General features: G+C 40.9%; 1 protein-coding gene across 5 annotated transcripts in view; it reads right to left on the reverse strand.

Annotated features, from left to right (window-relative positions):
• The window catches only part of LOC138601930 (mediator of RNA polymerase II transcription subunit 13-like), an 88,094-nt gene that overhangs the window by 56,020 nt on the left and 14,077 nt on the right, over nt 1-17,997 (reverse strand). For all 5 annotated transcript variants that reach the window (XM_069673251.1, XM_069673249.1, XM_069673250.1 and 2 more), the window contains exon 2: nt 10,316-10,553. In XM_069673251.1, coding sequence (XP_069529352.1) covers nt 10,316-10,553 — 238 coding nt within the window. The remainder of the gene's footprint in view (nt 1-10,315; nt 10,554-17,997) is intronic.

The raw sequence follows: 17,997 nt of genomic DNA on the forward strand, positions 1-17,997 counted from the left end.
TAACCTAGTACAACTATAATATGTATCTATGGAAAAAATGGCGTGTCGTGGTGAGTACGTGCAGCAGAACCCTCAGTATCAGAATGATTAATATTTCTGTTTGAGGTTTGCACAGTCACACAACTTTCTTTCACTTTCATTCACTCTCTTTTATCCACTTCCTGCCGGCTTTATTTCACCTTAATTGACCCGCGTGCCCCTCGACTTGTTAATCTTTAACGCCTTTCATCCGATTCCTCTTCAACCATTTTATCACCACGAGTCGTAACCGTAAAAAAGAAAAGAAAAAAAAGGCTTCCTGATTAAAACCCGTGCGGAGAGGAACTACCACTTTCACCCACATTATCAGGTCAGAAACACACTTCTCCTTCCTGCTCGCCGGCACCTGTTCTCGCAGACAGTGTTGCATCCTGGGAGGATTTTTGGTTCAGCGTGTTTGCTCATCGTTTCTGCTGCGCATGCAGGGATCAAGACGGGCACATTGCTGAGCAGGGAGCTGTAAAAAAGAAATAAAGCTCTCGTAACATCACATGACCGCGCATGGGATTCACTTCTTCACTTATTTATTTTCTCCATAAATATACGAAAAAAGTGTAAAATGAAGAATATGAGGGGATAAAATCAACAGAAAAAGAAGTGAAGAGGAGGAATAAGGTGAAGGAAGGATTACATAACGCACTATAACACCCACCTACATCCCAGATCTTAAAATTTGAATCCTGGCTGCGATGATCATGGAGGTGAAACGGACACCTGCCTCCCTTCATGTAATAACTGCTTATAAGAAGCTCTTCAGCAAAACACTTAATCCAACACTGAATCAACGAGGGCAGTGAGGAGAAGATTGTGGCAGTGCTGCGGGATATGATACCGCTTTAAGATGGAGAGGTGTAAATATAAATGTATTAGATCATTTGTACAAGAAATATAACTATAAGGAAGAGCATGTTAAAGAAATAGTTTCACATTTTGGAATATATGCTTATCTAGTGATGAGAAAACGGATACACTGTTTATATTTGTCTGTCAAATATGTAGCTACAGCCAGCAGGAGCATAGCTTAGCTTGGCTTAGCTAGCTTAACTCATTTTAGCTTCTCTTAGCATAAAAGCTTTGTCCTAATTCGAAGGACGTATTTGAAGGATTGCGTCACAGCAGTGCTGAAAAATGCGTCCTTCTTTTTCCCGGGACACAAAAGATCCATTGGGTCTATCCTTCGCGGCCCAACGTATCCCAAGATTTTTTGCATGCCAATTCAAACAAGATGGCGGACTCTTAAGTGCCAAGGAATACACATTAAAATGTAAACGTTTCAACTCAATGGAATAACTAGCGATACAAATGTTAAACATAACGAAAGGGGCCTGGATACAAAGTTAGTCCGCTAGCTACCTGTTGCTAGGCGATAGGAGCCACGTTTGGTGACACATGGGTAAGGTCTGGAACAGCTTGTGACACAAACAGGAAATCCTCCGTAGACCAGACTGTCTCATTTCAGTTCAGCCTTAGCGGTCTACGCAGGCTACGAATGACTCATCCATATAAGACCGCATCCTTCAAAGGATGCAGCTCCTGAATTGAGACACAGCTAAAGACTATAACACTGGGTTAAACAGCGAGTCTTCTCTGTCCAAAGGAAACCACATCAGCTCACTGGCACCTTTAAAACTCCTGATTAACACATTATTTCTGTTTCCTGACTGATGCTGGATTTTCAAGGCCGATAGAGTTCGGATCTGGTTGATATTTGGAAAATCAGATAACAATATATCTACCAATAATATATATATTTTACAGAAACATTTGAAATGAACAAACAATTTTGATAAAGATCCCTTGATTTGATTTTTTCGAAGAAATTGTGACTAAGATCTCTGATCTCCAAACTCTTTCTCTATCACCCCAAAGCGACTGGGGTTTTATTTCTGTTCTCCTATTTCTTGTTACTTATCGGCCAACTTACACAACATTACATATACATTATATATCAGCAATACACTTTTATCGGCCAATATATCTGTCTGGTTGGTATATCGGTCTAGCGTTAAAACCTATGTAAAATAAAATGTAAAAAAATGTTTTACGGTATGTTATGTGCTGAAAAATGTCTTGGCAGTGACATGCAGGACTTTTGTCATCAGGTATAAGGTTGCCAGGCAACCAAGTGATAACTCAGTAGTCCTGTATGAATGTCAAATTATTCCTGTAGTGAGACAGATGTTTTAATACTTTAATAGCCATAAATATATAATTGAGGCTCTTATGTACATAATAGAAAGCATCTGCATGTGTAGTAATTAAATTTGAAATAATGTCTAAGTATCTGTAAACATTCCTGACAATATCGAGCCAACTTTAACGAGGCTCTGAGTTAAATGCTAAAAAAATGCTACAATGCTACAGAATCACTCGCTTCTCAGAATAAACAGCAAATTATGCACAGCTCATTAATAAACGAGCATCCTGGCCAGCAGATCCGTATCACTAATAACCTCAATCTAACCTGTATTTCTGAAGCAGGTGGCCGGTGGTGAAGAGGGTTTGTCTCCACAGGCCAGATTATGAGTTCACAGCCAGACGTGGACAGATGGAGGCAGAGGTTAGCCCTCCCTCCTGCGCTCCGATACACACACACACATTTGGCAACCGCTTTTTCACAGGACAATTACCTTGCGACCTCTGCCAGCCCTCACACACACACACACACTCGGCCAATTACAGACACACACAAGGAATGATACCAGTCATGGTGTGTACATGCATGCGCACACTCCCACAACCCCTCCAGCTCTGCAAAATATGGCACCCAGCTCTGTGTATGAAGGGCACAGCAGCACCCAGAACACAGACACGCTGAGACTCTGCACATTTGGCAGAGGGTTTTTTTTTCTTGTTTAAACCGAGCGCCTGAAGTCATGTCCAATTCACTCCCTCTCTCTGTTCTGTTAATTCCATTATCTCTGATTATTTTCTCATAAGCATTGCCGCTCTAATCCACTTGTTGGTCACATATCTTTGTTGCAGCAGCCAACCGCTGGGCTGATAATGGATGTGCACGACCCAGGTTTTTAATTCAGTCCTATCTCGCGTGCTCTCGATTTGACTCGTAAGCGCGGCTGCAGGAACGCACTGAAAGATGCATTTTAAAGGAAGATAGTGACGAAAAGGTCAGCTCTGCAAAAAAAAAAAAAAATGCACAAGATACGAGAGCCTGTGCTTCTTAGTTAGCCGCTTTTAAGATCATCTCTGAATTAAGCATGCACATAATTTCTCCGAGACAGTGTGGTGAAGACTTTCCGTCTCTGGAACAACATTCACCCCCAGCTAGGATTGATTCCAGTCAGAATCTTTTTTCTGCTGGATTTCCCCTACTTAGTATTCCTCTCAGCTTTACTACAGTTTCAAGGAAGAAGAAGGAAAAACTCAGGGTGGTGGAAGGCTTACGCTCGCTATATAATATAACGATATTGTGTCTGACATACCCTGGAAAAAAAATGTAATGCAGCGTCGATGTAACGAGCATGCAGAGGAATATTTCAGCAACCTCTGATGAAATTATTCTGATCGTACCGCATAGATAAATATGCTAACACCTGCTCTGCGGTGTTAAATTGAATGGCCCTCTTACTCTTCCTCCTGCATTCACCTTGACCACATGCTGTTCTGGTGGCACACAGGAGCACCGCCTATGGTGTTATCAAAGTCATCAGCCCTTAGTTTTCCGCCGTAGAAACTCCTAACCAGATAAGCACCCACACACTCCTCAGCGCATCCATAATCAATCCCATTACAGGACTCTTGTCTCATTGTGAGTCGAGCATGTTTGTGGGCTGACAAACCAAACTGACATTTCCATTTTAGTGATCCAGCTTGATGCTTTTATTCGGAGTAATTTGCGGTGAGTGCAGCGGCGGAACTATTTGAAATTCATAAGTCACCGACCCACTGTAGAGGCTGCGGGGTTCGGTGGCTGCGCAGCACATGTAACACTTGTTACAGAGTCGTTTCATGTGATAAAGGGCATGTGCAAATTTAATGACTGCTTTGTTAGAGATTGTGCAACACGTTTGGAAAAGAAACAGATGGTGCATATTAAATAAAGTGTAAAAAATTAGCTTCCTTTCTTTTATTGAGATAGAGAGAGGACAGTCGATAGTGTCGGAAACAGGGGATGACACGCGTCCAGGCTTGGGGAGTGTTATGTAAGGTAAGACCAACCGCTAACATTAGCTGCACAGAATTCCAGTTAAAAATGTTAGCTAACCTGTCGTCGTCTTCTACTACTACTGAAAAATAGTTTGTGCCCCAATACAGCATATGAAACTCAAGCTTTCAATTTCATAATATACAAATCTCCCTAAATCCTATAAGAAGGGCTGGACAAAGCTAATATGTAAAGTAAAAAGGTTTAACACATCATGACCATTTTCTAACTAAGAAGATAAATAGAGTCTGAGCTATGACTCGGTTTTAGCCGTGGCGGAGAAGAGGTAATGACTCATGCTCATCTATCTCAGGTGGGGAAGTCATTTGTCCCCAGGGTAGAAAGGACAACACAAGGCCACTGCAGGAAAAGGGATAAATAATTGGACAATTGTACCAGAACAGAGAGCACGGACAGGAAGCTAGGTCATGACTCGAATGTATGAGTTTTGTTTGTTTTTGTAGGCGCAATGTGGCGGGTATATTTAGGGACACAAAGGACAAACCAGGTCTTGTTTGATAGGCAGAGATGAAAGGCTCAGATGGGCTCACACAGCAGTTTGTTATCTAAGTCGCTCCAGTGTTGTCAGTATTGATAGGAAGGAAGAGAAGAAGCAGCTCAGTCTGTGCTAAAGGTTGTGGACACGCATCCGACTGGAGATGTCAGGGAGGCATGAACAGAGATGAAACTTTGCCGAACCCCATGTGTCATATTCCCGGCTGTGAGAGTGGAGACGGTAAAGGTAGAGCGCTGCTCGAGTCAGAGCAGCGGGAGAAAGTGTGAGATGAGAAGCAAGAGCCAAAGAGGAGAGTCTAGAAAGAGAAAAGCAGGGGGGCCCGGAAGTGAGCCCTGAGGAACTCCACTGGCGGTGATGACCACAAAAAACAAGAAAGCTCCTCTCTGTAAGCTTTCTCTTTTTGTTTTGATGATTTTGAAATGAACAGTTGAAGCATAATTGAAGAAAAATTTGAAGTAATTAAGAAATCCAACAGCTTAAACAAGCAGTGTTTTTCATTCACGTTTACTTCTTGATTCATACTGATTTTTCTTCTAATTGCTTTTGATCAATTTGTAATCCAGGTGCTCCCCTAACAAACATTTTATAATTATGTCAAATTAAAATAAGTTAAGTAAGTTAGTACGCAAGTCATATCCCTTTAATATTATTATTATACAACATTTGAAAGTACTATTGTTTGAAAGCTCTAACTGTGCCTGTCTGGTTGGTTTTCTGTGGTTGCTGACTATGTGTCTTTAAGCAGCAGCTGTGACTAAAGCTATTTACGCCGGACACGACTCAGACACACTTTTCACTCAAATCTTGAAATCTGTTGAAACTTAATATCAACCAGTGCTGTTGTTTAAAGCATGAGCTCTACACAGTACAACTTCATGCTCCGTCGCCCTCATTCACACGCCAAGCTGACCTGAAACATCTGTTCACACGTCTGACTTAAAACCTGCCGTCTAACCCTTCAAAACAATTTAATTGTTTATTTTTTCCATGCCACATATTCTGACATGTCCTAGCAGGAAACGCATGCGTGTTACTAATAACATAATGATGGCTGCATTCCATTTATGTGTCTCAGTGCTGGAGCTCAGGTGCAACATTTGTTAGCTTACTGTCAGAGCTTAATGGGATATATTTTAATGGACAGAGCCATTGTCAAAGTTACTGGTTACGCCTATGCTTTATGATTATATACCTGCTGTATAAAAGGCCTGCACACCTACTCAGACAGGTCAGTAAAAACACAATACCTCCTTTAGTTTTGGTGCTTTTCATAATAAGAGTCTTGTGCTGTAATTCTAGTGTTACAATAGAATTATATTTGTCATCAAAAGTCTTAAATAATTGATCATAACCTCATTATAACCCATTCAACGACTCCAGTTTAACAGATGTGACGTTATTCATCCTCATGATGAATCATCTTCATGCAGACACTCACACAGCAGAGAGGAGAAATGTGTGTGCGTGCGGTGATGATGTCTCTGTATGCAAATCTGCTTCTGTGGGATAATCACAAGGTCCAGATGATATACTCAGTCACACTTTAACCAGCGTGTGTGTGTGTGTGTGTGTGTGTGGCTGCATTCATATTTATGACTCATTTTATACTCTGCAACTATCCTGTGTTGTTTCTGCTTGTATCCTGTGCATTTCAATATCCCTGCAGTTTGAGCTGAAAGGTCAACGTGGTGTTTATAGTTTTATTATGATTTTATTATGATTTCTATTTTCATTCATTACTTAAAAACTATTTTTCTCCCCTTTAATTATGTGAATTTTGTGACTGCTAGTTCATCACCTTTATAGAATATCAAGTCATTTCGATTTGCAATCGGTCAGCTCAACACTTCAGTCACACTGTCGATTCTAAGGCTTTATCACGATAACGACCATAATAATACGATTTTTGTATTAGATTTGGATAAGATTTGTTTATTCCCAACACTACCTGCAGCTTTGTGAGCCTAACAAACAAATTAACTCAGCGGGAGTCAGCCAAATCCACCCTGTCACCTTAGATCAGATCACTTGACGCCACTGAAAAGTGGGCAGGAGATGACTCTGCCTCTATAAGGATGATCTGCCAAGCTACAGCTGATTTAAAAGGTGAATTATCTTCAATTCCTGTCTTAACTATGCAAACATTACACTGTTTGCACAAAAAATAACTACCTAAAATTAGAGATGGACCGATATGTTTTTTTCAGGGGCCGATACCAATACCGATTATTAGTAGTCAAGGAGGCCGATAACCGATATTTGGAGCCGATATTCATTTGCAGTAAAAGTTAAAATATTGGCGTCAAAATCTCTTAACTTTGTTTAAATGCCTTTAAGCATATGTTTATTAAACAAACAAACAAAAAGCGCAGGGAGTTCCCAGGGTCAGCAGCATCTCTTATAAAGTTAAATAAAACAAAGTTTAATAAAATTTGCAAAGAAATGAACTCTTATCGGCCGTCAGATTAAAAAAAAAAAGGCTGATGCCGATATGCGTCAAAATGCCGAATATTGGCGCCGATAATCGGTCTATCCCTACCTAAAATAACTGCATGGACAGAGTTTTTTGTATCATCGACAAAGCTGCCTTAGTGTGTAACATAAGTGCAGCTCAACAGCTCAAAATTTGAATGAGACTTTCACTGAGAGGACTCTGATGAGGAAGTGGTTTAAGGTGGTTACCCAACACTTTGGTTGACTGACTTAATAAATGTCCTATAATGTTAAAATAACAACTAGACTTCTCAATTAAAAAGATAAACCCCTGAGTTAAATGACTCATACACTGACTGTGTTACTTCTTAATAATGAAACATATTTTAAGGCCATTGATGTTAATCTTTCCTGTTTACTTCCGTTAAGGTCTGTTTGTCTTCTTAACTCCCTGCACGTCTCTCAGCACACTCTGAATTTACCCACAAACCCACCTGTTGGATTAAAGTAAGTGCAAGTTGGACTCTCAGTTTTGTGGTAACAACAAAGTTTATAGAGTTTGTATCTTTCCAATAGCTGCCCGAGGGTGTGCTTTAGAGATGATACATGTAATGCAAATTTCATGAGCCTGTTTCTTCCTACATTCATTTAGTTAAAAAAATCCTGGTTGTAGTCTCACCTCGCAGTGTATCTCTCCCCTTTTCCCAAGTCAATCTGAATATTATGATGCCAATTGAATTAAGCAACTTGTCACAGTTGTAGAAAACATACTGAAGAAATATTTGAAGTGAGGGATTGTGGGAGGAGTCACACAGGAAACAGGCTGACACAGGCGAGAGGGAGGAGAGGAAGAAGTCCAGGTGACACGAGGGAGAGAGAGGGAGAAAACTCCCACGCTGAACAGACACTGAGGTGTGTTAGAGCTCTTTAAGACGTGGTTAAACATTGATGTTCCCTGTGATACAACTGCTGCGGGAGAAATCGAGCTTCTCTTCAATTAACAAGGATCAAGTGTTACTTTAAGTGCTTTGTGGGAATTAAACAGAGAGACCTGAAAGATCATACAGGAGAAGTAAGAGTCCCTCAACTCTGACGCATGCTGTAAGTGATGACAACATATAACAGCCTGGACTTTCCATTAGTTATATTAGGGGAGTTTTACACCTTTTAAAAACAAAAATATTAAACATTTCATGGTCCTAGTTTCTTAATGTGACAATTAGCTGACTTTTTATTGCCTTTATTTTATTGTTAATTAAATATTTTGTTAGGTTTGTACCGTTTGTCTGACAAAAAATTGACATTTGTTGACATCACGAGTGTTGAAGGAGAAAATCTGTGTACACAACTTTGATTAACTGATTATTTTTCTTTGCCAACATATTAAATCAAAACTTAAAAACAAATGAAATTAAATAGGTGAGATTATAATTAACTTTATTAGCACTTATGTGTTACTCAAAGGGAGTTGTAATTGGTTGTTAAGGCTGCTACAAACAGCCTGCAAACTTTCTGCTACATACTAGTTATATGGCTTCAGGTAATTTTATACCTGTCACTATACTTATCACACAAGCTGAGTTTATCATCACTATCATACTCAATAAATCAATTACTACTATCAAGTATATAAACAGCAGAGTGGAGTTAAGGTATATGTGCTTTAGATGATGGGAGATGTAGTTCTGATCCTCTGTAGAAGCAATAAAATGATGCATCTTGGTTATCGATGCACCCAAACTCAATTGAAATGTACAGTGTATCTCCCGCTGCATGCCTGCGCAGGCTGAGCAAAGGGCTCTCCCAGCAGCTGTAACAACATCTGTCAGATATCTGCTGCAGTGCCTGAAAGGCCTTTTCACATCAAGTGAGCTTTAAAAGGTAACAGAAGACTGAAATTCTCACTATCGCTTCAACCTCTCCATCCGATATTCCTGCTTTTTTTTTCTGCCTCCTGACTGTTGTTCTGCTAAAGCAAACCCAATATAATCCCTCTCCTGTTTCCTGCTCTGCCTGTCTTCCCGGGGCTTAGTCGATATGTTAGACTTCCACACACGTGCGCGGTGAGATAATGAAAATGTTTCTATAAATAGGGACAATAGTGCTGACAGAAGCACTCTCTCAAGTGAGATCTCTGGGTGTAATTTTCAGCAACACACACACGCAGTAAATACAGGCAGGAAAAATCTCCTCCTGCTGCTGTGTGCTTCATCATTGTGATAGTCCTGAAGCAGCATATAAACACTCGAGATGCAAAGCAAACACACATTAGATATGTGCTATATGAGGCTGGAATACAGGGCTACTCACAAAGCGGATCAATGCACCCTACATGTCTTAAACAAACAGCACGCAGCTCCAATCTGCAGCCGAATAAACAGCTCCAATCTGCATAACACTGAACTCTGCATTATGTCAGACAATACAGCTCATGTGTAACATGCAGGCTTTACGCTACAGCAAAGAACTCTCTGTACTTCTGATGTATGTTCACACACACACAGGACATTTTTCAGTACTTCTCACATAAAAACGACAAAAAACGGCAAAAACATGAATCAAATCTGCGGAAACAAAAATCTGCAAAAAGAATTATAAAAATCTGTAAAATAAAAAGATTAAAAAGCTGGAAAAAAAACAATAAAGATCTGCAAAAACTTGATAAATTCTGCATTAAATTATGAAAAATCTGCAAATAAATAATACAAATCTGCAACAACTTGATAAATTCTGCATTAAATTATGAAAAATCTGCGAAAAATGATTAAAAATCTGCAAAAATAATTAAAAAAAAAATTATGATAAAATCTGCAAAAACAATTGATAAGAAATCTGCAAAAAAAAAGATAGAAAATTGCAAAAAATTTATACAAAAAACTGCAAAAACATAAAATCTGCAAAAGCATAAAAAAAAATCTTGATAAAAAACCACCATTAAATGATAAAAATCTGTAAAAGCGTACTAAAAAAAATCTGCAAAACCATAATAAAAATCAGCAAAAGTATCATAAAATCCACCATAAAGTTATACAGCCCAGACAAGCCTCTAACCTAAATGTTAAGAGCACCAACAGAAGCTGACCAGAAGACTGATGCGACAGAAAATAACTGAGACGTCACCGACAAGCCTCATCCGTCATCCCTCTCATCCCCTGCCTCACCTTCCAGCTCGTGATGGATGACGTCGGACAGGTTGGGCTCCTCGCCCCACCAGAAGATCCACAGCTCCTTGGCGTCGGGCTTGATCTTGCGTCGCCACACGCACAGCAGGTTGGCCTGAACGCAGCGCATGAAGCTGCGCAGCACTGGGTCGTCCTGGGCCGGGGCCGAGATCACCGGGCCGTACTCCCCGCCGCTGCGGAAACCGTAACAACGCCATTTAATGCCAGTCAACTCCGCCTGGGGGAGGAAGAGAGAGGAATTAAAACATTAATCCATTTAACAAGCTTAAAATGTGTAATGGAGCAGCTTCTTCTCTAGCCCTTTCCATGCTTTTTTCCTTTCAATATTTACCACACATGCAGTAGATGAACTAAAACAATGATCGCATTTATCTATAACGTGATAGCAGCCTTATTACAGTAGTGTTGTGTTAACTATGAAGTGCTGTGCTACATAGATTTCTTTCACATCATAGTGAGCACTAAGCAAAGCTGATTCAATCAATAGGAGCATTGATTCTGTGCATTATGTTCTATTTTCACTGACTTCCTGTTTACACATCTGTGAGTGTTGTGTAAATCTTCAAGTAGCGTGCATTTAACATCCCATTGTTGTGTTGTTATAACCTTATTTAACAGATCCCCTCACTCGCTGCTGTAAACATACAATAAAGTGTAACTACTGAACAGCAGATAAAGGAGGCGGAGAGCGACAGCGAGACATAAAGGATGACCTTGAGTGAATCACGGTGAATGAACAGCTACGGGAGAGACAGCGCTGAAATATAGAGCGAGCTACAAAGACATGAGAGGAGGAAACAGCGCCGGGGTCAATGGTTGGAGCGCGGCCCAGCAGCTGACATCTTCTCCACTTAATCTAATGGGATGATGGGTGTTTATGTTGCAGACTTGGGCGTGGATGCACTCTGGGAAATTTACTGATGAGCCAGTAAAAGAGGCCAACTTCTACCTCCACCTGAGCCAGAAAGTCATGCATGTGCTGCCACGCTCATGTGCGCTTCTGAGACGTATTTTACGTCTGTTTGTGTCCTTGTGTTTGTATTCGTGCATGAATGAGTCGAGCGCACAAAAGGCATTGTTGAACAGGACGGAGATTTGGCAGGCAGGGGCGAAAATCTCGCTGCCCTCCTCTCTTGTGTTCAACCAGCTGTGAGGATCATGTTTGGCACACGCTGGCTCGGGGACGAAGACATCCAAGACCAGCTGAGGGAAGAGAAAAAAATACTGACCCATTTTAACGCAGAGACAGGTGGAAAGGAGCAGCTCAAAGAAAATTAAAGCCTGCTGTAGTGTCTTTTGAGTGGATGAAGAAAAGGAGGCTCTAGAGCTTTGAGTGAGGGGCCAAGGAGTGTGGGTTTCATCCAATGTGCCCAAATCCAGACCTAAAATCTAGCCAAACACAATGCTTTTAAGGACTTCTTCAACACACACTGCGGCCTCTTCTAAGTGAGTATACACTGAGGTATGCACATGACCCCCAGGAACATCCTTGCAGCAGAATGCACCCATAATTACAAGCATGTCCCTCCTGTAATGACAGTGTGTGTAATGGGAGATATAAACATTGGCGCTGTGATAAGCCGAGCCCTAAAATTAGCCGTGACAAGGTCAAGGATGCTGTTTCTCCCAAAGCAAAAGAGGAAGAAGACATCTGCTCGCGCTGCCTCGTCACTCCCAGTCAATGTCAAAAGTTGCTCCGCTGTTTGACACGGCTGTCTGCAGCGAGTGAACCGGGAGCAGAGAGGAGGGTGAGTAAAATGTCAGAAAATGAATTCAAAATGAAGACAGAGCAGTTTGTTTTATAAGGCAACACATGCTCCTTTCAGTTGCTAAAGATAGCCTACAGTCATTTTTAAAGACATAAAAATACTCTCCTTTGAATAATAATTTGAATGTGAGATGTTTTTATCAGCAGCTTTGCTAGCAGCTCTGTGAAATCGGACACGCGGATGCTTTGAGCTAAATGCTATTATGCTAACTTCGACAATGCTAGCATGCTGTAGTAGAGCACAGATAATGTTTCCCGTGTTAACCATCTCAGTTTAAGATAGTTATCACTTAATGCCAAATATAGCTACGGTATTTAGTCATAAACCAACGGTTTCGGACAAACATTAAGCTAATGGCTGCGCTTGATGAATGTCTCTAGTGGCCTACTGCCTAAAATTAGATATTAGGTAAAGGCAAGTAAGCCAGTCAGTGTGCCAATGCAATACCATAATTTATTAGCCTCCCAAAAAATATATACTTGTTAATTCTTCTTTAAAACAGTAGCCTACGCAGCAATATTATATATTATGGCCGCCACTCTACTGTTTCAGAGCAAATAATTATCATGTGATGTTAGCAAACAACAAAAGTGCGATGCTAGCCCTAGTCTAGAGCTAGCCAAAACTCAGCAATCAGTTTTAACATACATTTGAAGGCTATTTTTTAGTAAATATAAGTTATGATGATTAAAAAGATTAAAAAACAAAAAAATCAATTTAATGTGAAAAATTAGTGTTTGTTGATTCTTCTTTAGCTGACACAGGACATCAGGAGGGGCTGCGAGCCATGCTGGGGCCAATGTTTGTTGTTTGAGTATATGAATCAAGCTATACAACAATCACATCCATACAGTTTTAGTAGTATACAACTGTTAAAAACACAAAAATATACTTGTTTATTCTCCTTTATAACAGTAGCCTACACAGCAATATTATTTATTGTGGCTGCTACTCTCCACTACTGTTTTGGAGCAGAAAATAAGAAGTGAATTCAGGTAAATTATCGTGAGATGTTAGCAAACAACAACAGTGCGGTGCTAGCCGCTGTCTAGAGCTAGCAAAAACTCAGCAATCATTTTTTTCCTCTATCGTACATTTTAGGGCTTTTTTTAGTTCATATGAGTCATGATGATTAAAAAACAAAAAAAATAATTTAATGTAAAACTTTAAGGTTACTTGTTTTGTCTTTAGCTGACACAGGACGTCAGGAGGGGCTGCGAGCCATGCTGGAGCTAACGTTAGCTAAGCTTGTTTGAGTTTATAACTGATAATAATCACGTTTTCACACTGGTATTGGAAGGGTACTAGGTTTACATCTCTAGAGATTTCATTTAAAGCTACAACTACCAGAACAAGTCAGGGGATAGTTAAAGTCAGTAGGTTTAATCCTCTGTGGAACATGAATGTCTGTAAAAAGTAGGAAGCCATTCACCGTGTAGTTGTAAATTTGTAACCATGCCGCTTATGTGGCTAACCATTCTTAAAATCACATTTACTTATTCTTCATTGAAAAAATGTAAGAATGTATGAATGCTGTTTGCATATAGTTTTTGCTTACAAGTGCTTAATCCCTGGACTTTAATGTCTTCTCCTTTAATGAACCGTCCACTCTCAGAGTGTGTGTGCACTGGATGCTTGAAGTTTCACACTTCTGCTGTACACAATGATCGACTTCAAAATTATGTCACAAAATCATACTCATAGGTACACATATTAAAGCACAATAAAACTCTCCACCTTTACCCTTGTAGCGTGAAGTTGCAGATAAATCATCCAAAAGGTCACATTTTCAACAGCAGCAACAAAAACCAAAACCACATTTCTGAGTGCGAGGGGGGCTTTAAGGCAGAACATGCTCACTTTCAAGTGCAAAAACATGGGTAAGGTAGCAGGTGCTTCCAGGTGAAGTCTGCACTAAATGCCCAGAGGCTGCACTTCGTCGTCCTGGAGCCCAAACACAGTGTTGTGTGTATGTCAGCCGTGTGTAAAGCACTAACCCAACACCCTGCTGAACTCCTGTGGAGGATTAGCTGTGGCACAGTTGCAGGAAGAGGAACAGAGCTGCAGTCACATGCTCGTAGGCACATCCAAACACATGCCTGCACACACACACTAACACACGCACGCACACACATCACACACAGCAGCTGTGGTGATGTGCGGACCAGAAGTGCTCAAAAACACTGACATGCATGAGGAGGCAGACATATTTTCCGGCTGATGTCCGGTTATTTTTCAGTGGTGACAGCTAAGATCTGTGGACGTATCTGTGCGTGGTGTTTCTGTCCTGAATGCGAACATGTATCGACATCCATGTGTGTCATTCACTAAATAAGCCCTGAAGTCGCATTAATATAATATTCTTCTGTTTGTATGAATAAGTTGTCACTTGAAACACATAATAGAAAGCAGAGAAAACCTGTCGAGCGTGTCGAGCTATTATCTTTGCAACTTTGGTGACAAATCAGTGTTGTGAGAAAAATCCTGTCACGCAAATAAAAACAAGCTTTAATCATCTTGGCTTTGGTGCTTTCATTGTTAGTCATGACAGAATTTGGGATAAAAGTTGTTGAAGTGCCACAAGCAGCAGCCGCGCCAGGGAATTGTGATTGGGGGAGCTATAAGAGGAGCTTGAGTGATGGGAGCAGGGGCTAACAACAAACTGTAACAAATTAATATCACTACAATAAAAACAAGATTGACTTAGCTGGCAGCTAGCTGCTAGCTAACGTTAGCTGGAGGCACACAGCACTTGACAGAAGTAGATTACTGTCAGGTTATAGTATTACTGCAGCTCAGTCAGGCAGTCCTTTTCTTAAAGTCGAGGTAAAATGGAAAATGTCATTTTAATCCTTTAAGATCACATTGTGCTCTAATATTTTGCATCTATTTGACAATACAGGCCAAAAAAAATACAGAAAATCAATTGTTATCATTTTTTCTTCCGGTAAAACTAAATTTCACGCGTGCTAACGTTAAGTTAGCACCAACCAATTTCAACCAATCAATCTGCAACATTTAGCTGCAGAGCACCAAGAACGCTCGGTCAGTTAGCTAGCTACTGCACTGTGGAGAACGTCTGCCTCCGCCCACTTCTCAACGATCAAATCAAATCCCTCTAATGATATGTCCCGCCTGCACGTCCTGTTTCACTCGGAATACGTCACGATACGGAAGCTAGATACTCTCGAAATGCCGTTTCAGCTCGACTTTAATCATCCTCTAAAGCATGGTGATTTGACACCTCTCAGTTCCTCATATTTGGCATAACAGTAGTTGTGTCTCAAATCAGGGACTGCATCCTTCGAAGGACGCAGTCTACGAAGGATGAGTCATTCGTAACCGGTGTAGACCGCTAAGGCCGAACTGAAATGAGACGGTCTTGTCAACAAAGGATTTCCTGTTTGCGTCATCAGCTGTTACTGCCCTTACCGTTGCTTTACAAAGCGTCACTCCTGCTGCCTAGCAACAGGTCGCTAGCTAGCTAACTAGCTACTAACATCACATAACTTAACTTGTATAGTAAAGTTGTTTCAAGGCTCCTTTCGGTCTTTAACATTTGTATCGCTAGCTATTCGATTGAGTTGAAACCAAAAACTTTTTCATTTAAAAGTGTATTCCTTGGCCACCATCTCGTATGAATTGGCACGCAATGAATCTCGGGATACGTTGGGCCGCGAAGGACACACCCGATGGATCCTCCATGGCCCAGGAAAAGGGGAACGCATTTGTTGGCAGCATCTGAATGGGACAGCCTTCGACACGCCGCTGTGACGCAATCGGCCTTTGAATTGGGACACAGCTAATGTCTTCACCATGCTATCAGACTTTTGACTGTACAAGACAACCACAACAAGCAGCAAAGGTCAAAGGTCATCATCTCTCCAACACTGATACATCATTACGACAATTAAAAATCTGAATATATTCAGTTTCAATTGCATGCCAGATGGATATCTCCATACATTACAGTTTTTGTTCCAAATAAATTCTTCAGCACTTTTCTTAGGCTCTTTAACTGAGCAATAGAAATAAATTTGTTGGATAAAATGTCTGAAATGTTTGGTGAAACTGAATTTGTATGTATTTTATGTATGAAGTCAAAGAGCGAAGCAAACTTGCATCCAAAGCAGCAAATTCCTCGCCATCCTTCAGGGTGCATGAGAGCAAATCAACGATTATTCTAGGTAGCAGTCTCCGTCTCTTTAAAGAACGACCGCGGGTGTAACAAGGCCCGAAACAGGTCAAGGGAAAAGACAGTTGGTTTTGTTTCACTGTCAATAAAGCCAGCGTTCGCCCAATCCTCTCGTTTCTGTAGGTTAGCTGGTTCAATTTCTGATTGAGTGAGGGACCAAAAACAAGAGCTTTTCCTTCCATTGCAAAGACAGACCAAAGCTATGACCTTACTCTCACCTCTATTATCTTCCTCGTCTGCGCTCTCCCTCTCATCTCTCAGCGCTCTCTCACTGTCAGCGACGCCTATTGAATACAGCCAGGAGGATCTCACGCTCTCGTCTTTTTGTTATTCCTCTCTTTATGTCGAGTAAACAGAGAAAAGATAACAGCTAACCGTATGCTTCCAGAGTGTTTGTGTTAGCACAGAGGAGGTGGAAGTATTCTATTAAAATCCCTCTGTTTTCTAGCGGTGAGATTCTTTTATTTTGAAATCCTCTTCCAAATGGCATCCTGACCTTAAAAAGCACAGTTAAAAATAATTTCCTGTATAAAAGGTGAACTGAGCCCGAGCTCGGAGAACGTAATCTGTATCCCGACGCGGGGTCGTCTTCGGTGCAGCGGACATGTGCTTGTAATCAAAAGAAAATATGGAAGTCAGGACTTTAATCTTCACCGTGCATTGCTCCAACAGAAAGCACAGGATGAACTCTAAACCATGCGACTCAAAGAGGGGAGAAGATCCCATTTCCAGAGAGTCAAAAGGGTTTTCATACCGCGGGTCTAACCGGACACATGCGCTCAGTTTATATACTGCATATTGTTTGAATGCGGCAGGGTTTACAGTGTAGAGGAAACCTCAGTTACTGGGAGGAAAACACACTTGACATGCACTTCGCAGGAATGCTTCTGCAGACTGGAAGCATTTAGCTCCTCCTGCTTTTTCTCAAAAACTCGTGGGACCTTTTGAACTTCCCAGCATGCAGCTGCACTGTAAAAACTAGTAACTAACTAGTTGTTCTAACTAACAATAAAGTTGGGCTGCTAACTGAATTTGAGAAGACAAGATACATTTAATTTAATGATTTAAAACAAATGTTCTAGTCATATTAACTTGATTTAAATCAGTTTTATCTCGAAGATTTTCATTTAAATAAATGTGTGTTAAGTCACTTGTAGAAGCCATTTATTTATGTGTTTATATTGTTCCTCCGGGCACCAGGGGGCGTAATGTGAGGCCAAGTTGGCTAGAGGTTATTTTAAGTTCATGCCCTGCCAGCACAGGGGCAGGGGCTAATGGGGCAGAGGCAGACTGTTATTTGACTGTGTCTTGGTTTGTTGGTTTTTCGACGTTTGCATTTGTCTTTGTTTTGAAACATACAGTAATGGACACTTCCATGGTTAATAAACCTAATATATAAGTTTTTCTTGGAAGTCGAATTTCCTTCATCCTGAGTACACGTCAACTATTTGGCCCTATTAGCAACAAGTAGCGGCTAAAGGCTGGGGCTTAGTCACTACATCACTATCTATCACCAAATGAGGTAACACAATGGTGATTGAGCCGATGGCCCACTGATGCCTTTGCTTTCGCAGTATAGAGTATTGTTATGGACTGAGTGTCTGTGGCATCTTTGGGGAAAAAATCACAAGTGGCACCCAGTGACGCGTTTTCCATCACCCAGCAGTGGTTGGTCTGCCAGAGAGGTTAGGCGGAGC

The sequence above is a fragment of the Semicossyphus pulcher genome, unplaced genomic scaffold, assembly GCF_022749685.1.
Source record: "Semicossyphus pulcher isolate SPU_LCO1_2020_fin unplaced genomic scaffold, fSemPul1.0.p SCAF_22, whole genome shotgun sequence".
In the NCBI taxonomy this organism is placed as follows: Eukaryota; Metazoa; Chordata; class Actinopteri; order Labriformes; family Labridae; genus Semicossyphus; species Semicossyphus pulcher.